This window comes from Leptodactylus fuscus, chromosome 2 (genome assembly GCF_031893055.1).
Source record: "Leptodactylus fuscus isolate aLepFus1 chromosome 2, aLepFus1.hap2, whole genome shotgun sequence".
In the NCBI taxonomy this organism is placed as follows: domain Eukaryota; kingdom Metazoa; phylum Chordata; class Amphibia; order Anura; family Leptodactylidae; genus Leptodactylus; species Leptodactylus fuscus.
In genome coordinates, this window is record NC_134266.1 from 255,894,331 (window position 1) to 255,913,815 (window position 19,485).

Consider the following 19,485-nt stretch of genomic DNA (forward strand, 5'->3'; position numbering starts at 1 on the left):
CTTGGTCACATTTCAGGTGCAGACACGGAAGTCTCCCGCACGCAGGCGCCGTGGCCGAGCGATGATTCGATGCTCGGTACGTCAGCCTAGCCATGTGGAGCTGGAGTCTGCGCTCGTCAGGTGATGTCTGGCCAGCACTCCCCCTTGTGTTGGGGATGTGAAACCTGATCCACATGGTGAGCTCCGGTCCGTGCGCCCCGCCAGTCCTGGCTCACATAGGAGGAGAGCGCTGCCCCTGCACAGCAGCACCTCTGCTCACCTCCGGCACAGCTCAGGACCTACATGATCCCCCAGCATGGATGATGGAGAAGCCTGTCAGCCATCACTGGGCCATCCACCTGCAGCACATATCCGCCCCGCCGGGCTCTGCCAGCTCCTGCCTCGGCTGGCCAGGAAGATATTTACTTGGTAACTAGTTTACACTCCTATTCTAGTCCTATATACTATCCTGATGACGTCATCTGTCAGCCAGCTCTGCATTATTACACATTATATTGTTACATGTATCACCATATGTGTGTATATTATATTGTGTGTATTATATTGTGTGTATATTATATTATCTGTATTACATCCTATTATTGCACCAGACCAGGTGCTATGACTCTTAGTACATACATGATGGGTTTGTATTTTATTACTTTTTATTATATTTTACCACTTTTACCCTCGTTCTATTTTGTCTCACACCTTTTCCCCCCAAAATATACCTAAAATTTCTGATGTGAGCCAGTCTGGTCATACTGCTCTATGTGAAACTTCTTGGCTGTTGTCTATGGAAGTTCTTCTTTCTTTACTACTAAAATTAAATATGACATTTGAAGGGTTTCTCCAGGGAATAAAGAAGCTTATCAAGACATTCCTTGGGCTGGTTAAAGGGGTTTTCTGGCCCCAGATGGATTCTTTACACTGATGACCTAACCGGGGATCAGTCATCAGTCAGTGATCTGTGGGCGTAGGACACCCAGACCCTGCGCAGATCAGCTGTTTCGGTAGTGTCTGGATGCCAGAAACTATAGCAGTGGACGGGAAGTGCATGCAGACTCTAAGGGTCCATTCACACAGAGTTTTTGGCACTGGGAAAAAAAGCCTCCCATTGACTTCAATGGATTCCTTTTTCTGCTAGGAACCCATTTGAAATCAATGGGAGGCTTTTTTTCCACGTGGATTTTCAGCGCCAAAAAACCTGTGCGAATGGATCCTTATTCAAGTAATAAGGGCGGTGCTGCACTTCCCTGGATACATTGCTATACAGTGGATGAGGCTGCTGAATAGAAGAGCCCGCTCACGCTCCCTGTCCACCACTATAGCTTCTAGCACCCAGGCACTGCTGGAACAGTTGATCTGTGTGGGATCTGGGTATTTGACAAATTGATTTAGAATGGGACTATCCCTTTTAAGCTTTATTACTAATAGGTTCCCTGGAGCCTCACAGTTTACCTTTGCAGAAGGGTGTCAATCCCCAGTTTAAAAAGTGGTGATGGAGTGTAGATGCATAAAGGGTAGGGATTGCGGCTAGATCAGTTATGTTGCTCAGTCAGGTGGCAGCATGTTGTGGTTAAGGAGATGCTGAGGAGATCAATTTGCAGAGTCTTCAAAACTGCTGACAGTACTAGGCAGGGAGATCTGGCCATCAGATTGACGACACCTTACGCGACTGGGACTGATAGTACCGGGGCTCGCCAGCAGAGCCACCGGGAAATGCAGTTTTAACTTAAGGCATTGAATATAGAGAGGGCCTGCAGCATCTAATTTTCAGGGACCCTGTAGGGAAAATGAAGCGATTGAGCTTTACAGAAAGACCAGATCTAATTTTAACTCCTGATGAACCTTTGTTTGTATCCTAAAGGGGAAACGCGTTAAGTGAGAATTTATCATTTAGAACACGGGGAGGTGTGAGCAGATACATGTCATCTACGAGACCCTAGTGTTACGTTGTTACCTGGAGAATTGATTATTTAGAGCATTGGGAGATGCTATTGCGGGGTGGAGAGTTGAGTGAAGTGGTCAACTTAGTTATGGAGTGGACGCAATTTTTTTTTTTTTAGGTGTTTGGGGTATTTTATTCTAATTATTAAAGTTTAAATTTTAACTTTTCACCATTTCTGTGAATTGACACCTTGCGGGATGGTCTTAGCAGCAGCGTGGCTAAAGGTAAGTTCACGTCTGCTTATTTTATGTCTGTTGTTCTAATCCTATGACGGATCAGAACAACTGATATACCGACAGTTGTACACAGCACATTCACTGTAATGTGAAAAGTAAGAGAAACTCTTTCCGTGTGCCGGACTTTTACTTCCATTTGTAAAGTAAACGAACAGAAGAAAGAGGTTTTGACATTACAGAAAGTTTTTACATTATAGTGAATGATGAATGCAGACCGAATGTCTTTCTGCATCCATATGTGTATTAGTTTTTCAGTCTGTTGTTCTGATTTATTTTATTTTTTTGATGGATCAGAACAACAGACTTAAGCAGATGTGAACTTTTTTTAATCTGACTGTTGGTGCTTCCACAAAGTCCCAGTTGGCAGTCCCTAACGCTGAAGTGTTCTCTTCAGTAAGCTGGTCCACATCCCCTCCTTGTTTTGAGTGACAGGTGTATCAGTCTCCTTTAGGTTGCCTGAAGTCAGAATCCTCCTTACACATTATGACCGGTCATGATTTTTTTTATTTTCTAATGTAAATCCTCTAGTTTATTGCCAAAATCTTATCATCATTTGTCTTTGCAGATGGTAATTTTTTCGGCCACACATGACAGTCAAACTTACTCCTGTAAGTTGAGTCTGATGACCAATATAGGCACCAGGTTGGGTACTTAACGCTGGAGACTTTTTTTGTTTCTGACACATGGAGGGCCACAGAGGCATCTAATTTATTAAGAGATATGTGACAGTCTTGATCCATTTCTGTCCATAAGAATAAATGGGTATACCGTATATACTCGAGTATAAGCCGAATTTTTCAGCACAGTTTTTGTGACCAGCCGCAATAGTAATGTATAGAATCTCCCATAAAATAGTGAAAAAAAAAAAAAGCTTTAAAAAAAATATAATAAAAAAATAAAAGTTGTAAATCCCTCCTTTCCCTAGAATAAGTAGAAAATGACTGTGAAACACAAACACATTAGGTGTCTCTGTGTCTGACAGTGCCCGGTCTACTGAATATAGGGGATCTGCAGTGCTCCTGTTCCATCAGGAAGGGGTTAATAGGAGCACTGCCGATCCCCTATAGTCAGCCAGGCTGAATTCTAAGTGGGGGGAAAAAAAAACCCAGTCCTCAGGCTCAGGGAAGGGGCAGACAGACAACCAGAACACCCCCTCCCCTTCCCCAGAAACTACTGCACCCAAAAACTCCGACCATTTTAATTTTTGAAATTTTCCAGTAGCTGCTGCATTTCCCCCCCTCGGCTTATACTCGAGTCAATAAGTTTTCCCAGTTGTTTGTGATAAAATTAGGGGCCTCGGCTTATATTCGGGTCAGCTTATACTCGAGTATATACGGTATGTGACACCATGTGCGCGTTCCTGAACGGGGTCTATTATCTATCTGTCCTGTTGCAAAGTTTAATTTATTAAAATTCCAGACTCCTGGGAAAATTGCTTTGCTTTGGTCCACAATGTCGACCCCCAGTTTCAGCAAATAAGAGTCACTTTATAATTTCTTGCACATAAGAAAACAGTTAAGTAACCAGGCAAAAATGTCTTAAAAACTGGACACCGAGGAGCCCAAGATTTTTATAGTAATTTTTTCCTGTTTTCAAAGGCAAAGGATATGCTTCTGTGCTGTCGCACTGTGTTGTATTGTGCACATCCTGCAAAACCAAAGACCTCACCTGCGGCGCTCAGGATTTTCTTTCCATTCATCGGCCTGAAACAGGAAATCCGGTTATTCTGTGTAGTGTAAGGGCGGCTGTAGCTCTGTGGATGTAGTGAATAATAATAAGCTTACTGTGCTGTAATATCCCATCGGCCTTGTGATAAATAGTAGATATATAAATGATAGAGGTTTTAGGGTAAATCCATTTTTACTGAAAGCAAGTTTACATAAAAGGAAAAAAAGGAACATCAACACAAAGCAGAAGCGGGTCAGTGAAACTGGCTGTCCAGTGTTTTCTGGATTTTTTTTATTTTTATTTTAAAGATCAGAATGCTATAAGAAAACCCAAGAGGCAATTACCAGTTTTACCATTTTTATGACTCCATGTGGTGTCTGGCGCACTTTTGTGACGTCATTGGCCTGGGATCAACAATAAGGCCTGTGATTGTGCCTTAGTAGTCACATCTGTATACTGAGCGTTGTGACACTAATAGTGCCCATGTGACTGCTGATGGCCCAATTGCAGGCCTCAACCATGACCCATGGGCCACGGATGTCACAAGGAAAGTGCCAGACACCATGCGGAGGCCCAAGAGTGGTAAGGGAAGGTAAGTATGAATGTTTTTTATTTTTTTTATACGCCTCTCCTAGGCCCCTGAAGAGACCCCATAATGTCACTTTTCACTTTTACATAACTTTGGCTGTTTGCCTTAGAAAGCTCGAAATTGAATAGATGGGTTCCTAGGAGCCCTGACAGTGTTATACACTATGTATTATAGATAGGTTTCTAGGAGTCCTGACAGTGTTCTACACTATGTTTTATAGATAGGTTCCTAGGAGTCCTGACAGTGTTCTACACTATGTTTTATAGATAGGTTCCTAGGAGTCCTGAGAGTGTTCTACACTATGTTTTATAGATAGGTTCCTAGGAGCCCTGACAGTGTTCTACACTATGTTTTATAGATAGGTTCCTAGGAGTCCTGACAGTGTTATACACTATGTTTTATAGATAGGTTCCTAGGAGTCCTGACAGTGTTCTACACTATGTTTTATAGATAGGAGCCCTGACAGTGTTATACACTATGTTTTATAGATCGGTTCCTTGGAGCCCTGACAGTGTCATACACTATGTATTATAGATAGGTTTCTAGGAGTCCTGACAGTGTTCTACACTATGTTTTATAGATAGGTTCCTAGGAGTCCTGACAGTGTTCTACACTATGTTTTATAGATAGGTTCCTAGGAGCCCTGACAGTGTTCTACACTATGTTTTATAGATAGGTTCCTAGGAGCCCTGACAGTGTCATACACTATGTTTAATAGATAGGTTCCTAGGAGCCCTGACAGTGTTCTACACTATGTTTTATAGATAGGTTCCTAGGAGCCCTGACAGTGTCATACACTGTGTTAAAAGCCAATTTAAGGAATGGTTCATACCATTCTCGTTTGCCCCGAGCCACTAAACACTAAAAAAATCTTGGGCGGTTCACCCTTCTCTAGTTATCACATCCCCCAGGTGCTATGAATCAAATGGGGTATGGCACTCGCATGAGCTCCAAGGTCCCTACAAATAGCTGATCAGTGGGTGTCCTGGATGTTGGACCTCCACTGATTGCTTATTTATGACCTATCCTGAGCATAGGTTTTCACTGTACAAGTGTACTGGACAACCCCTTTTAATGCCATTCTCACCCCTTTAAAAATTCCATCCAGACAACCCTTTTAAAGTCCAATCTTTTTATTCATATACTATTAGAATGTCTCTCCTGTCTCCGGCCATTGATTTCTTTGTCCATGTGACTGTAAAATTCTAGATTGTATGTGTAATGTGAGGCTTTGTTACTAGTCTTAGTTTTATATGAATGGTATTTGCTACTATTTCTATATCCTCTCTGGAATAACCCTCACTTGTTCATTTTTAGGTATGTCTTGAAGACTGTCATCCTGGGTCAGATGCTGTCTCTCTTTATATGTGGGACGGCAGTGACCAGTCAGTTCCTGGCGGAGGAATATAAAGTGGACACTCCGATGCTGCAGAGCTTCATCAATTACTGCCTGCTTTTTCTGGTTTACACCGTCTGGTTGGCGTTCAGACCAGGTCAGTCATTTATCCTTTGCTTTAGGATTTACATACGTATTTTATTTTGGCGAGACCTCTGATCCGACAAACAAAACAATATGTGTCACACACATTCATTATTCTGGTGGTGCAGATGTGGGAATATTCGTAGTGGTCCAATCCCTCCGATGTCGATAGAGGCCACAAGATCTAAGTGAGTAGTCATAGAAAGGAGCTCACTTTTTCACCTTATTGCAATTGCAGGGTGTCCATCGTTTAAATTGTCTGCATTTTCTAGACTGAATCTTGTCCAGAGACCCGGACTCCCAGCAACATGGTGATCTAAGATGCTGATGACGTCATTGTCTAGTCTTGTATAGTAGAGCTGAACTGAGATGGGAACGCCTAATATTATAGATACTTGGCAAAGTGTATTATGGTTAAATGTAAAGTTACACATCTGGGTTATAATAATCTGCATGCAACATATGTCCAAGGGAGAGTAGAGCTGGGAGAGTCACTGGTGGAGAAGGACTTGGGTGTACTTGTAGATCATTGGTTAGATAATGGCGTACAATGTCAGTCAGCTTCTTCTAAGGCCAGCAGAATATTGTCATGTATTGAAACTTTTTGGATCTCTGTACACAATGATGAGAAAAACAAAAAATTCTATTCACCGCCTTTACCATACATGTAAAATGTAAGCTAATTTTCCATGACCATTGCATTTATAGTCAGAAAAGAAATCAAATGGGTTTATAGGGTTTCTACCACTCATGGCCTATCTTTATTTTTCCTAATAATTTTTGTTTCCAGTATAAAATTTCAAGCCTCAATGAATCTGTGCTACTAGAGCAGTCCTGACGCCCAGGTCGGACCTTGAAGTCACCTTGTATGTGATTTTTATCTTCCGGAGTCTTGAACATGTTGAGAACTGTGTAGCCATACAAGGACCCAGATATGTGGAGTTTTCTTGTCCACCAATGTGACAAATAAAACCAAACAAAAAGAGAAGACCCCTGATATCTGACCATTGTCTTCTTTTTACCAGGAGAAAATGGACTGTTACACATTCTGAGGAACAAGTGGTGGAAGTATCTACTCCTCGGTGTGGTTGATGTTGAAGCAAACTATTCCATTGTTAAAGCCTATCAGTTTACGACTATCACTAGCGTCCAGGTAAGAACACATTGGGGGTTGTACTTGTCTCTTTCTGCATCATATCATTTAATTTAGGTAGAGTCTTTACCATCGGAGGGCAGTAAGGCCAATACTTAGTATTGAATCACTGTGGCCCTTGGTTAAAATCTGTTCAATTTTGGAATTTTTTCTCTAGCTCCCAGTGTTCCTGAGGAGTTAATGCTGTTAGTTCTGGTGTCTGAAATACACTCAGTGGCCAAAAGTCATGGGAAGGTACCGGATGCGCTGTTAATAGCGGGTCGCCCCTCCGCGAGCCCTTATAACTGCAGTAAGATGATGAGGCCTGGACTCCACGAGGTGTTGGAAGAGTTCTGGAGGGATATTGATCCACACAGTCTGCACTGAAGCCCACAATTGGGCTGCAGTGTAGTTGGCACTGGGTCCATGGAGTAGACATTGGTATCCACAGCATCCCAAAAATGCTTTTTGGGGTTGAGGTCAGGCGAACAGGCAGGAAATCGAGGATCGTGAGGTCACTAATGTGTGTTCATTATGATGACATGTTGCATTGTTCTGTTGGTACACAGCATCCCCATCAGGGAACTCCAACACCAGAAAAGGGTGCAGATGGTCTGTCATAAGCATTGGTCATTGATCCCTGCACCCGGACAATGGGGCCCAATTGCGACCATGTGGGTCATACGCCACACTCTCACATGCCCATCAGCTCTGTACAACTGGAACTGTGATTCATCAGACCATACCACATGCCGCCAATGTTCCATGGTCCAGTGATGATGGTCGTGGGCCCATGACAATCTTCGAGCTCTTTGTTACAGCCTCAGCAAAGGGACACGGGTCAGGCGCCGATTGTTGAACCCTATACGGTGCAGTTCTCGTCGTACAGTCCAGGTGGTAATGGGGTCTTGGCACCCCACATTCAAATTGGCGGTGATTTGACCCACAGTAGACCGTCGAGAGCCTTGTACGACTTTGCGGAAGTAACTTGATGTCCGTTCATCGAACACTCGTGGTCGACTAGTGTGCCAGTTTATGCGGCTGCCAACGTTGTCTCTGCGATATTGCATGTCCACCTGAGACACTGTTGACCTCAGAAACCCAAATTTCTGGGTAATCTCCAAAATGCGTCTTGCACCAATTATCATCTCACGTTCAAAGTCACTTAACTCACGACGTGCTCCCATGTTCACAAGACACCTGTCTGCGTCAGACTGCTCAGATATCCTGGTAACACTAGTTCCATAGTCTGCATCACGTCACACTGTTTGAGAGTCATATCTGACACAACCGTCGCTGGAACACACCTTCCCGTAACTTTTGGTCACTAAGGCTTAGTTCACACGTAAATAACGTGTGGCTTATTTTGGCACCGGAAAAAAACGCTTCCTAATTAGGAAGTGTTTTTTTGACCTTGGCACGCTTTTTGTGGGGTGTTTTTTTGTAAAAACCACCTCCAGGCAATTTCCCCATCCTTTAAGAGAGCGGTCCACAAAAAACACGTTGCGTTTTTTACCACGCCTTTTTTTGCAAAAACCTGCGCGGTAAAAAACGCTTTCCATTCACTTCTATTGCTTTCTTCAGGCAGAAAACGCCTGGAGAAAGGTAATGTTGCTTCTTTTTCTTTGCTAGCAGAAAAATCTGCTAGCAGAAAAAAAAAGCTAGCAGTCTACATAGACTAACATTGTATGGAGGAGGATTATGACGTGGATTCCGCTGTCAAAATCCTCCTCCATGTCCCTGTGTGAACTAGCCCTTCGTGCACTATTTAGGCTCTGTACTGTCAGGAGGGCGGTGTCAGGCAACAGCAGACAAGGGATGTGATTCTGAGCTCTGACACTCGCTGTCTCTAATTTTATCTCTGAATCACACCCCCTGCCTGACACCGCCCACCGGACATTACAGAGCTTAGATAGCACATCAGGCACCAAAACTAACAGCACTTGTTGCTCGGGAACCGTGGGGGCTAGAGAAAAAATTCCACCTGTGCTGGAACCAGTGGAGCGATGTCTATTAACAGATTCTAAGAACTAGAATTGGCGGAGGTGGTGAAAGGTCCTCTTTAAGGATTAAAAAAAAGCATACAACACTGTATGAATAAATAGTCTGAGTATTGGAAATATCTCTACCTAGAACAGAAATTTAGTGGTACATGGTAAAGACATTGCGATAATGTTGTGTGATAACACTACCTACCATTTTTTTAAAAAAAAAAAAATTTATATATATTTCTATCGGCAGATGTGAAGTCCTTCCCCTTTTGTTTTTCACTTGAACATTGATGCAATGTACACCGACTGTTGAGAACTGTAGTATAGCTTAAATGATTTCCAGGTGTGTTTTTTTTTTTTTTGTTTTTTTTTTTCCCCTTAGAGGACCTTTCATGGATTTGGGCACATGCGGTGTTATATACCGCTTGAAGCCGACAGTGCACTGAATTCAGTGCACTGTCGGCTTTCCCGATCTGTGACCCAGGTGAAGAGCTAGCGGTCCCGGTATCGTAGCTCTTTACAGTCAGAAGGGCGTTTCTGACAGTCTGTCAGGAACGTCCTTCTGCACAGCAGTGCCTATAGCGCTGTACAGTGTGAGCGGGGAGGAACGCCCCCTCCCCTCCCCTCCTGATAATACTCATCTATGGACGAGCACTGTGAGCAGAGGAGGGGGGGCGCGTTGCTACCCGCTCACACTGTACAGCGCAATAGGCGCTGCTGTGCAGAAGGACATTCCTGACAGAGTGTCAGAAAGGCCCTTCTGACGATGAAGAGCTATGGTACCGGGACCGCTAGCTCTTCACCAGGGGGACAGATCGGGAAAGTCGACAGTGCCCTGAATTCAGTGCCCTGACGGCTTTCCAGCGATATATAACATCGCATGTCCCCAAATCCATGAAAGGTCCTCTTTAATGGGCCATCCTTATTGGACATGAATATCTGATTGGTGGGGGCCAACAGCCAGGTGTTTAATACAGTGTATGGCACCAGAAGCCGATAATTCTGTATAGTAGCCCGGTGGCGTAACTGCTTCTCAGCTCTGAGTTAGGACTCCCCATGATCATGGAATAACATACATTAGTGATATGCCATGACTCTACATGACAGGAATACGTCTTCAGTTTATTGGTTCTGATGGAAAGTACCTGTCTGGTCATTTTGTGATATATCCCTTCCTTCATCTTTCTTTCAGCTTCTGGACTGTGTTGGGATCCCTGTTCTGATGGCTCTTTCTTGGTTTATTCTTCGCTCACGTTTCCGACTGATCCATTATATTGCTGTGGTGGTCTGTCTGTTGGGTGTTGGGACTATGGTCGGTGCAGATTTTCTATCTGGAAGAGAAGAAGGCAAAGGTTAGCTGTACGATAACGTATCTGTGTATCTATAAATGTGCTGAGGTGGCAGGCGGCCCCTGTTATAGGCAGTCACTTTCTATGTAAACCCTTGTGCACAGAGCCATAAAATAAATAGCACCCTAATATAAAAACAAATATTACAATAGCCTGGAGGCCATCTACTGTAGACAGCTGAATTAGCATATTGGGCACCAAAACTAACTGCACCAATTAATTGGGAACCAAAAATTCTAACGGCCAAAATCTGTGATGAAGCGCCTATTAAAGGATGCAAAGAACTGGAATTCATTGGTACCTTTTGTATTGTGATGCAATACAATAACCCTGACTCTAATTTGACTCTTTAAAAATATCCAAATGAGTGCTCAATGAGTGCCACTTGGGGTGTCTCCTCAGATTCTCAGGACACTTAAAGGCTTAATTTGCAAATGGAGACTTATCTCCATATTTATAAAAGCTGAATTTTTCAATGTTGAAGAATTTTCTCACAATAAAAATGTCATTTTCTGATGACACATTCCCCTTAAGGGAGTGGTTCAGTCTTGTTAGTCTTCTCTACACCGGGCTGACGAGATGCAATAACATCGAAACTCGGTTGAGAGACTATACCTGGTAATAATCCCAGCATCATTGCAAAACAAAGGCCTCTTGGAAGGTCGAGCATGATGCTAAAGGGAGCAGCCTTTATTGGGCCATATCACTGAGATCTTGTCTTCCTAACTACATCAGGGAAGACAGGCTTGCACATTCCAGTGAGTGCCCTCTATTGGTTTGCAACACTGAGGCACCTGACTTCCTAATTACATCATGGAAGACAGATTTGCATATTCTCTTCGCATAGTCCCATGCAAAGTGGAGTGCTAAAGGCTTAATAAGTCTCCACACACCTATATGGTGGTCTCTCCCCAAGGAGTGACGATATTCCCCAGAAATCTAGTTTGTCATTGTATAATAACCATTTGCTGTGAATAGGAACCTCCTTACATTCTGTGATGAAAAATTGTCCTGACATAAAGGAGTTTTTCTATAAACATAACCGTATTTAGATTTGTAGATAAACATTTTTGCACATAGAAATAAAAAATTTTTCAAAGTTTTACAGATTTTCCCTAACTTTCTAAGGGTAACGTTCCCATCTGAGACTCCATCGCAGTGTCTGCTGAAAATCAGCGTAGTAAAAAGTCCTGCGTGGAGGACTACGGTATTTACTCTGCCTGTTTCAGTTTTAAAACGCGGAGTCCATTATAGTCAATCAGGTCCGTTGGGCTCTGTGTGTATCCTCTATTACAGAGGCCCGCCTGTCTGTTGTTCGACTCCGCCGACTGACCAGAACAATTTTGAGGAAGCCCTAGCATGAAGTTAACATTGGTGGTGACATCTTTTATTTTGGTCAATTACCATTGGAGGAACATTCTGTGGTCTGGGATTTGTAACAAACCCAGCCATGATGTCATTATTGTGGACAATTTATCAGGAGGACTCTACATGTATGAGAAGATAACCCGACCACAATAAGGACATCATGGCTGGTTATCAGGAGGACACTACATGTATGAGAAGATAACCCGACCACAATAAGGACATCATGGCTGGTTATCAGGAGGACACTACATGTATGAGAAGATAACCCGACCACAATAAGGACATCATGGCTGGTTATCAGGAGGACACTACATGTATGAGAAGATAACCCGACCACAATAAGGACATCATGGCTGGTTATCAGGAGGACACTACATGTATGAGAAGATAACCCGAACACAATAAGGACATCATGGCTGGTTATCAGGAGGACACTACATGTATGAGAAGATAACCTGACCACAATAAGGACATCATGGCTGGTTATCAAGAGGACACTACATGTATGAGAAGATCACCTGACCACAATAAGGACATCATGGCTGGTTATCAGGAGGACACTACATGTATGAGAAGATAACCCGACCACAATAAGGACATCATGGCTGGTTATCAGGAGGACACTACATGTATGAGAAGATAACCCGAACACAATAAGGACATCATGGCTGGTTATCAGGAGGACACTACATGTATGAGAAGATAACCTGACCACAATAAGGACATCATGGCTGGTTATCAAGAGGACACTACATGTATGAGAAGATCACCTGACCACAATAAGGACATCATGACTGGTTATCAGGAGGACACTACATGTATGAGAAGATAATCCGACCACAACAAGGACATCATGGATGGTTATCAGGAGGACACTACATGTATGAGAAGATAACCTGACCACAATAAGGACATCATGACTGGTTATCAGGAGGACACGACATGTAGGGGAAGATAACCCGGACACAATAAGGAAATCATGGCTGGGTATCAGGAGGGGACACTACATGTATGAGAAGATAACCCGATCACAATAAGGACATCATGGCTGGTTATCAGGAGGACACTACATGTATGAGAAGATAACCTGGCCACAATAAGGACATCATGGCTGGTTATCAGGAGGACACTACATGTACGAGAAGATAACCTGACCACAATAAGGACATCATGGCTGGTTATCAGAGTAGAGAAAGTTCCTGCATTCATGGTCCTATCCATATTTTTCATTATTTATATGTGCAAAAATGTTTAACCCGTATTTGTCTACAGATTTACTTATGGTTACCTTCATGGGAATACTTAATACATCACACAGCTCGGCGTATACTACACTTGTATCTAGATTATACAATACTCTGTGAGGTAAAGATGTCAGCAGCCCGGATTTGAGCAAAGTTGTCCATCAGGTATAGAGACAGTTCCCTAGAATAGATACAAACAACTCCTCCACTCTGAGAAGTATATGGATTTTCAGAATTTAAAGGGCTTGTCCAAGACCCAGCAAAGTTTGATACTGATGACCTATTCATAGGCTAGGTAATCAGTATCAGATTGGTCGGGATCAGACAACCGAAAGCCCCATTTAATGACCTTTTATGTACAGAATTGTGAATCCTGTAATGTTTGTGCCCTTCTCTTTCCAGCCAGTAACATGCTGATCGGTGATGTGCTGGTCATCCTGGGTGCCTGCTTGTACGCCATCTCCAATGTTTCTGAAGAATATGTAGTGAAAAACCTCACCCGTGAGGAATTCCTGGGGATGCTGGGCCTGTTTGGCACCTTCATCAGCGGTATACAAATGTAAGCTTGTCTTTGGGGATTCTCAGACATTTCATAGATTTGTTGATCTGTTACAGGATAGGTCATCAGTATCTGGTCTGTGAGATCTGACACCCGAACACTGCACAGATCAGCTGTCCTAGCACATTCCTGCACCCACAGGCTGTTTGGCTGATCTGCATGGGGTCCGAGTGTCAGACCCCAAAGCTAACATACTGATGACCGATTATCTAGTGGATTAAACCATCAATATATAAAAATTCGATTTGGGTTGCCTAATCAAGATCAGGAACCAAAATTCAGTGGCATGGTGTATAAATAGGGGGGTGTGACTTGTAGAAAGAGGAGGGTCCTAAAATAATCGTTCTTTAAATGTAATCAAGGTAGAATGTTCAATTAATCAGGATTTTGATTTAGGTCATAAAATCGCCCAGTCCTAGTGGTGACGGTATTGCAGCTCAGTCCTTATCAAAAGAATTGTATTTAAGATGCAGTACCAGACACCACCACAAACAAGAGTGGAGCTGTTACTACAAGGGCAAAAACAATAAACAGTCTTTTAAACTATACTTTCCAACTTTCTTGAAATACCTGGAAGGCCTTGAAAAGAAGGGGAACCTTCTGAGCTCTTGGCTGTGATTTTATGGGCACTTTATGTTTTGGTGGCGCCCTAGCAGCATATTTTAACCCCATATCACAATAAAGTAGCGTGATACACCAGGAGTGTTTATAGAGGACCTGCCACTTTTCCTGACATGTCTGTTTTAGTCCAACAAATTAGCAAATCTTTTCTTTGTATTGTACGGTCCCTCTGTAATTCTTCCTAGAAATTTCCAAATAAATTGACAACTGGGTGTTACCATTACCCTTTTTTTCCCCACAGGGGTTTGTCCCTAAATAATAATAATAATATAATAATAAATTTTATTTATATAGCGCCAACATATTCCGCAGCGCTGTGTATAGTATGCCATGTCAATCTGGTAACACCTACTGGTCAATTTCTCTGTACATTTCCAGAAGGAATGTTAGATTACCAATACAAAGCCTAGATCTCAGTAACTATGATCGGAACTGGTAGACGTTGAGGTTTTACATCCCCTTTGCTTATTGATTTCCTAGACTACTCTGCAGTCAGTAATACGTTTTTTTGGTTTAGCCCATTTGTCTAATTTTTATATTTTTTTTTTTCCCCCCTTGATTTTTTTTTATTTTTAGGATGGCTTTAGAGTATAATGCAATTGGCAACATTGACTGGAACTGGAAAATAGGTACGTACTATACTCTTATCTTACATCCAGATCAAAGCATTGTGGGAGCTAAATTCTTCTAGTCTAGGGGCATCATGGTGGCTCAGTGGTTAGCTCTGCAGCCTTGCAGCGCTGGAGTCCTGGGTTCGAATCCTGCCAGGAACAATATGTATGTTCTCCCCTTCTTTGTGTGGATTTCCTCCCATTTTACAAAGGCATACTGATAGGGGGAAAAAAATTCTTCTAGTTTGAACACGTGCTAATTGTCATGCCTGTAAATGAATGGTCACACAGAGTCCTCCAGAGCTTGAATGGCTTTTTGGGATCCCTTCATGACCTAATAGGTGATATCTGCTACTGAAACAGCAAAGTATAACCATAGCTTAGGTAATAACTGCGATCTCCGGGGATACGGTGCTAGTTTAGTCTGAGATCTAGAAAACTGCAAGGAATTAATACAGAAAATATACTGGGAAATGGTAAAATTTTTACATTATACAAACAATAACATTTGTCTCTCAATATTGGCCTGAAGGTGGACAATCCCTTTAAGGTATAGAGGTCTCCTGGATACATGGGAGAAGTTATCATTTAGCCATCTGTTCTCCTAAAACTTTCAATTAAATCTCCTTTCTGAGATAGATCCAGTTCTTTGTTCACAATTTGCCGTAGTTGTCTGTACAAACCACCCACTACTTGTGTGAAGGTTATATTCATGTAATGTATAAAAAACATTGTTATCGTTAAAAGCTGAACGCTAGATATGGTCGCTTATGTTTGAAACTGGTATAATGTTATATGATAAGATGGCGCCTGCATCCAGGACGGGTGCAAGAAAAACAAATGCTTGGCTTGCTGCCAGAAGACATCTCCCCAAGGTTACCACGCAGGACCGGGAGTAGCTGGCCATATATGGAACTGCTTCAACTTTTTCTGTTTGATTGAGATGTCCCATACCAATCAGGAATGAATATGAAAACTTACATTGTTGTTATCTCTCTTCCTTTCTCTGCTGTTATTTAACCCCACGTTGTTTTAATAAAAGTGCGTCAGTATTTCCTCCTTGGTTGAGAGAGGAACTAATACCAACATTGTGTGTCTGGTGTCATTTCCTTACTGCTGGCACTCAGCCTGAATAATTAGGACGACGACAGTTACCCGGGATTATTGGTCAAACAGTCATAAAAACGGCTTTGACCTTATCACTTGTCTTTTAGTATTGTTGTTTTTTCCCTTTTAGTGTTTCCTCATATAAGGTCTATTCCTTTGCTTGCATTACAGGTCTGATGTTTGCCGTTTTTGCTCTTTGTATGTTTGGACTGTACAGTGTGATGCCGCTTGTGATAAGAGTCACAAGTGCCACCTCGGTTAACCTGGGGATCCTGACTGCTGACCTCTACAGCCTCTTCTTTGGCCTCTTTTTATTTAAATACAAGGTAAGAGTCTTCTCTGATAGAATTTTATGTTCTGTTCCTCCTGAACAATGTAATTTATCTACTGGTCTTAGTATATGTACAAAGACTAGACCCGGGCACAGCTGAGCTGTTGCAATAGAGGTATACACATTACGGTAAAGATGGGAGGACCAGTTAACCATCTTATATGTTTGGGGCCTACCAACTTTTTCCATCAAGCAAGAAAGACCAGGCATGTTGGACTTAAAGGGGTTATCCAGTTTTTTTAAAAAAAAATGTAGGCCAAATAACAGGATGCATCAATAATAAACACTTCATGATATATATCCAACTTAAATTCTGATTTATTTTCCTGTTATTGACCACGACTGTGATGTTTCATTTATAAGATCATTACCCCTCCCTGTGAGCAGTTCAACCAGCAAACAAAACATCATAGCAGCAGGTGACCTCCTTGCTGCTTGAAGCCTCACATACTGACCTCGGGTGTGGGAGTGATTTCTTACCTGGTAAAAATTCTGCTAGTGCTGGTCTCCATTAATTTTAATAAAAAATAAATAAAAAAATATATATTTTAATTTTTTTTTAAAGGGATCCTGTCATTAAAAGTAAATTTTTTTTGTCCCTAATAGGAATAGTTTTAAGAAAGGCTATTCTTCTCCTACTTTTAGATGTCTTCTCCAGGCCACCGTTTGATATATAATCTGGTTTTTGTCGGTATGCAAATGAGTTCTCTCCCAGCACTGGGGGCGGTCCTCAGCGCTCAAACAGCACTGGGGGCGTCCCCAATGCTGCGAGAGAACTCTCCAGCGCCGCCTCCATCTTTTTCTTCTGGCGCTGGCTTCAAACGTCTAGGCCTCGGGCAAAGCCGACTGCGCATTCCTGCAGGCCATAAGAAAGTGGCTACTTACAATACTGTGTAAGCGGCCATTTTCTTCTGGCCAGCAGGCATGTGCAGTCGGCTTTGCCCGAAGCCTAGAAGATTGAAGACACCGCTGGAAGAAGACACAGGGAGATGCCGTTCCAGAAGAAGATGGAGGCACTGCCAGAGAGTTCTCTCGCAGCATTGGGGACGCCCCCAGTGCTGTTTGAGTGCTGAGGACCACCCCCAGGGCTGCGAGCGAACTCATTTGCATACCGACAAAAACCGGATTATATACCGAACTGTGACCTGGAGAAGACCTCTAAAGGTAGGAGAAGAATAGCCTTTCTTAAGACTATTCCTTCATGTTAGGAACGAAAAATGACTTTTAATACTAGGATCCCTTTAATATTTTTATACTTTAATATTTTTTTTCTCTTGCAGTTCTCTCTTCTCTACATCCTAGCGTTCGTTGTGATTATGGTGGGATTCATCATGTATTGTAGCACGGCAACTTACCATGCGGAGCCTCCGCCAGCACAGACTAGTGAAGGGATTGAGAATAGCGGCATGAAAGATGAGGAGACGCCCCAGGAACCTGCCACACCCCTGCAGTACATGCCCGAGGAACTCTCCAGAGAGCGCCTGGATTGAACACCGCCTGCTATCACATTGCCTTTGCTATTTTATATGAAGAAATTACATTTTCCCACTTTTTTTAAATTTTATTTTTTAAACTTTTTTTTCCCGATTTTGACCAAAATATACCCCTGTCAGACTCCAACAGTAGTCCCAGCATGCCAGCTTTATGGCTCGGACGCAGGGAGTGTCTATGCACTTGCAGTTACACTAAGATCTGTTTTTTAGTTTTCAGTGACTTAATATTTATTCATATATTTTAAATTTTTGTAAATTTTTGCAGTATTTTTTTATAAATAAATTTTTATAATGGTTAGTGTTGACATTAATGTAGCGTAGCCAGAAATTCAGAATATTATGGTAAGATGATGTTTTGGGGGAGGGGGGTTTCTATCTTTTCACTTATCTTTTCTTTCTTTCTTTCTTTCTTTTTTTTTTTTTTTGGGATGGTTTACAGTTAAAAAATTGATTTGCATTCTCCCCTCTTGGAGAATTCTGAGGTTATACATGAGGGCCCATCTATACAACCATCATCTGGTTTATGGAGGACTTGATATGTTCACACTATACACAGTTACTCCATTTATTTCAATGAGAACAGTGTAATTCCTCAGTTAACCTGTAGTGGGCAGTGCAGGGAAATCCAGCACTTGTCTGGTTCCTATTCAGATTAGATCTGAGGCGTAAACGTCTCTATGAAACAGTTGTTTCCAGATGTATGGATGAATATTGAAGATATCTGCTTTATTTTATTATATTTATTGTTAGAAATCTCTATACCTGGACTATAACTGGAGGACCCTAATATAGCAGCTGATCATACTTGGGCCTCGTTCACACATCCGCTTCTAATGTCTGTTAAACATGGACAGCACACACTCTTGCTTGTGTACTGTCTATAGATGTTTATTTTCACATACGTGAAAATAGAATTTTTAATCTTTTTTTTATGTTATGCAAAACTAACCAAAATTATAAAATTTTTCTTTTCTTTTTTGAAAAATATCGGACATTTGCACGCATTATTTAAAATCAATGCATTCCCTGAAGTCCATGTAGAATACGGACATCACACGTCTGCAAAAAGTGGACGTATGGATGAGGCCTAAGAAAATATTTATGTTCTCCCATGTTTTTTTAATGGAGAACTGAACTGTATTTATTGTAAGATTCAATGTGTTATAGTTTGGTTATATTACACCCTACACTGTGTGTATAAAGAACTGTAAAAAACTAAAAACTTGAGTCTTCAGTAGTTGATACCTTTTTTAATGGATAACTCATAATGATGACAGATCACAATGTTTCGAAGCTCTCGGCTAAAAACAATTTCTGAAGGCTGCATATTTATGTACAACAGGACACTAGGAATGGAATTTTAGGAGGTTGGGGAAGAGGGTTATTAGTATATACAAGTAAACAATTCCACAGTTCCCAGGTTCTTATCAGTTCACAGAGTGTCTTTATGGCTGTCTCTGTTCAGTGATTTCTGTAGGATGCCATGAACCCAAGTGAGAGGTTAATTCCATTCTTCCATGGCATCCTACAGAAATCACTGAACTGAGACAGCCATAAAGACACTCTGTGAACTGATAAGAACCTGGGAACTGTGGAATTGTTTACTTGTATATACTAATAACCCTCTCCCCCCCCCCTCCTAAAATTCCATTCCTAGTCTCCTGTTGTACATAAAAATGCAGCCTTCAGAAATTGTTTTTAGATATACCTGAAGAAGAAGCAGAGAGCTCCGAAACATTGTGATCTGTCATCATTGAGTTAGCCATTAAAAAAGGT

General features: G+C 42.0%; 1 protein-coding gene and 1 long non-coding RNA gene across 2 annotated transcripts in view; one reads left to right on the forward strand and one right to left on the reverse strand.

Moving 5' to 3' along the window:
* The window catches only part of LOC142196012 (uncharacterized), a 119,609-nt gene that overhangs the window by 48,096 nt on the left and 52,028 nt on the right, over positions 1–19,485 (reverse strand). The window contains exons 2-3 of the long non-coding RNA XR_012715119.1: positions 10,172–10,357; positions 3,835–3,919 (exon numbers count right to left, since the gene is read on the reverse strand). This is a non-coding gene — a long non-coding RNA (uncharacterized LOC142196012). The remainder of the gene's footprint in view (positions 1–3,834; positions 3,920–10,171; positions 10,358–19,485) is intronic.
* Positions 287–17,756, forward strand: SLC35F2 (solute carrier family 35 member F2). Its single transcript, XM_075266138.1, has 8 exons — positions 287–408; positions 5,741–5,916; positions 6,929–7,056; positions 10,219–10,378; positions 13,390–13,546; positions 14,744–14,796; positions 16,057–16,211; positions 17,497–17,756. The coding sequence occupies exons 1-8, from the start codon at positions 296–298 to the stop codon at positions 17,704–17,706; spliced, it is 1,152 nt and encodes a 383-aa protein (XP_075122239.1). The 5' UTR covers positions 287–295; the 3' UTR covers positions 17,707–17,756.

Coding starts and splice junctions, on each gene's coding strand:
- SLC35F2 (XM_075266138.1), top strand. CDS start 296: ATGGATGATGGAGAAGCCTGTCAGCCATCACTGGGCCATCCACCTGCA. Junction 10,379..13,389: donor TGGAAGAGAAGAAGGCAAAG/GTTAGCTGTACG, acceptor TTCTCTTTCCAG/CCAGTAACATGCTGATCGGT. Junction 14,797..16,056: donor TGACTGGAACTGGAAAATAG/GTACGTACTATA, acceptor CTTGCATTACAG/GTCTGATGTTTGCCGTTTTT.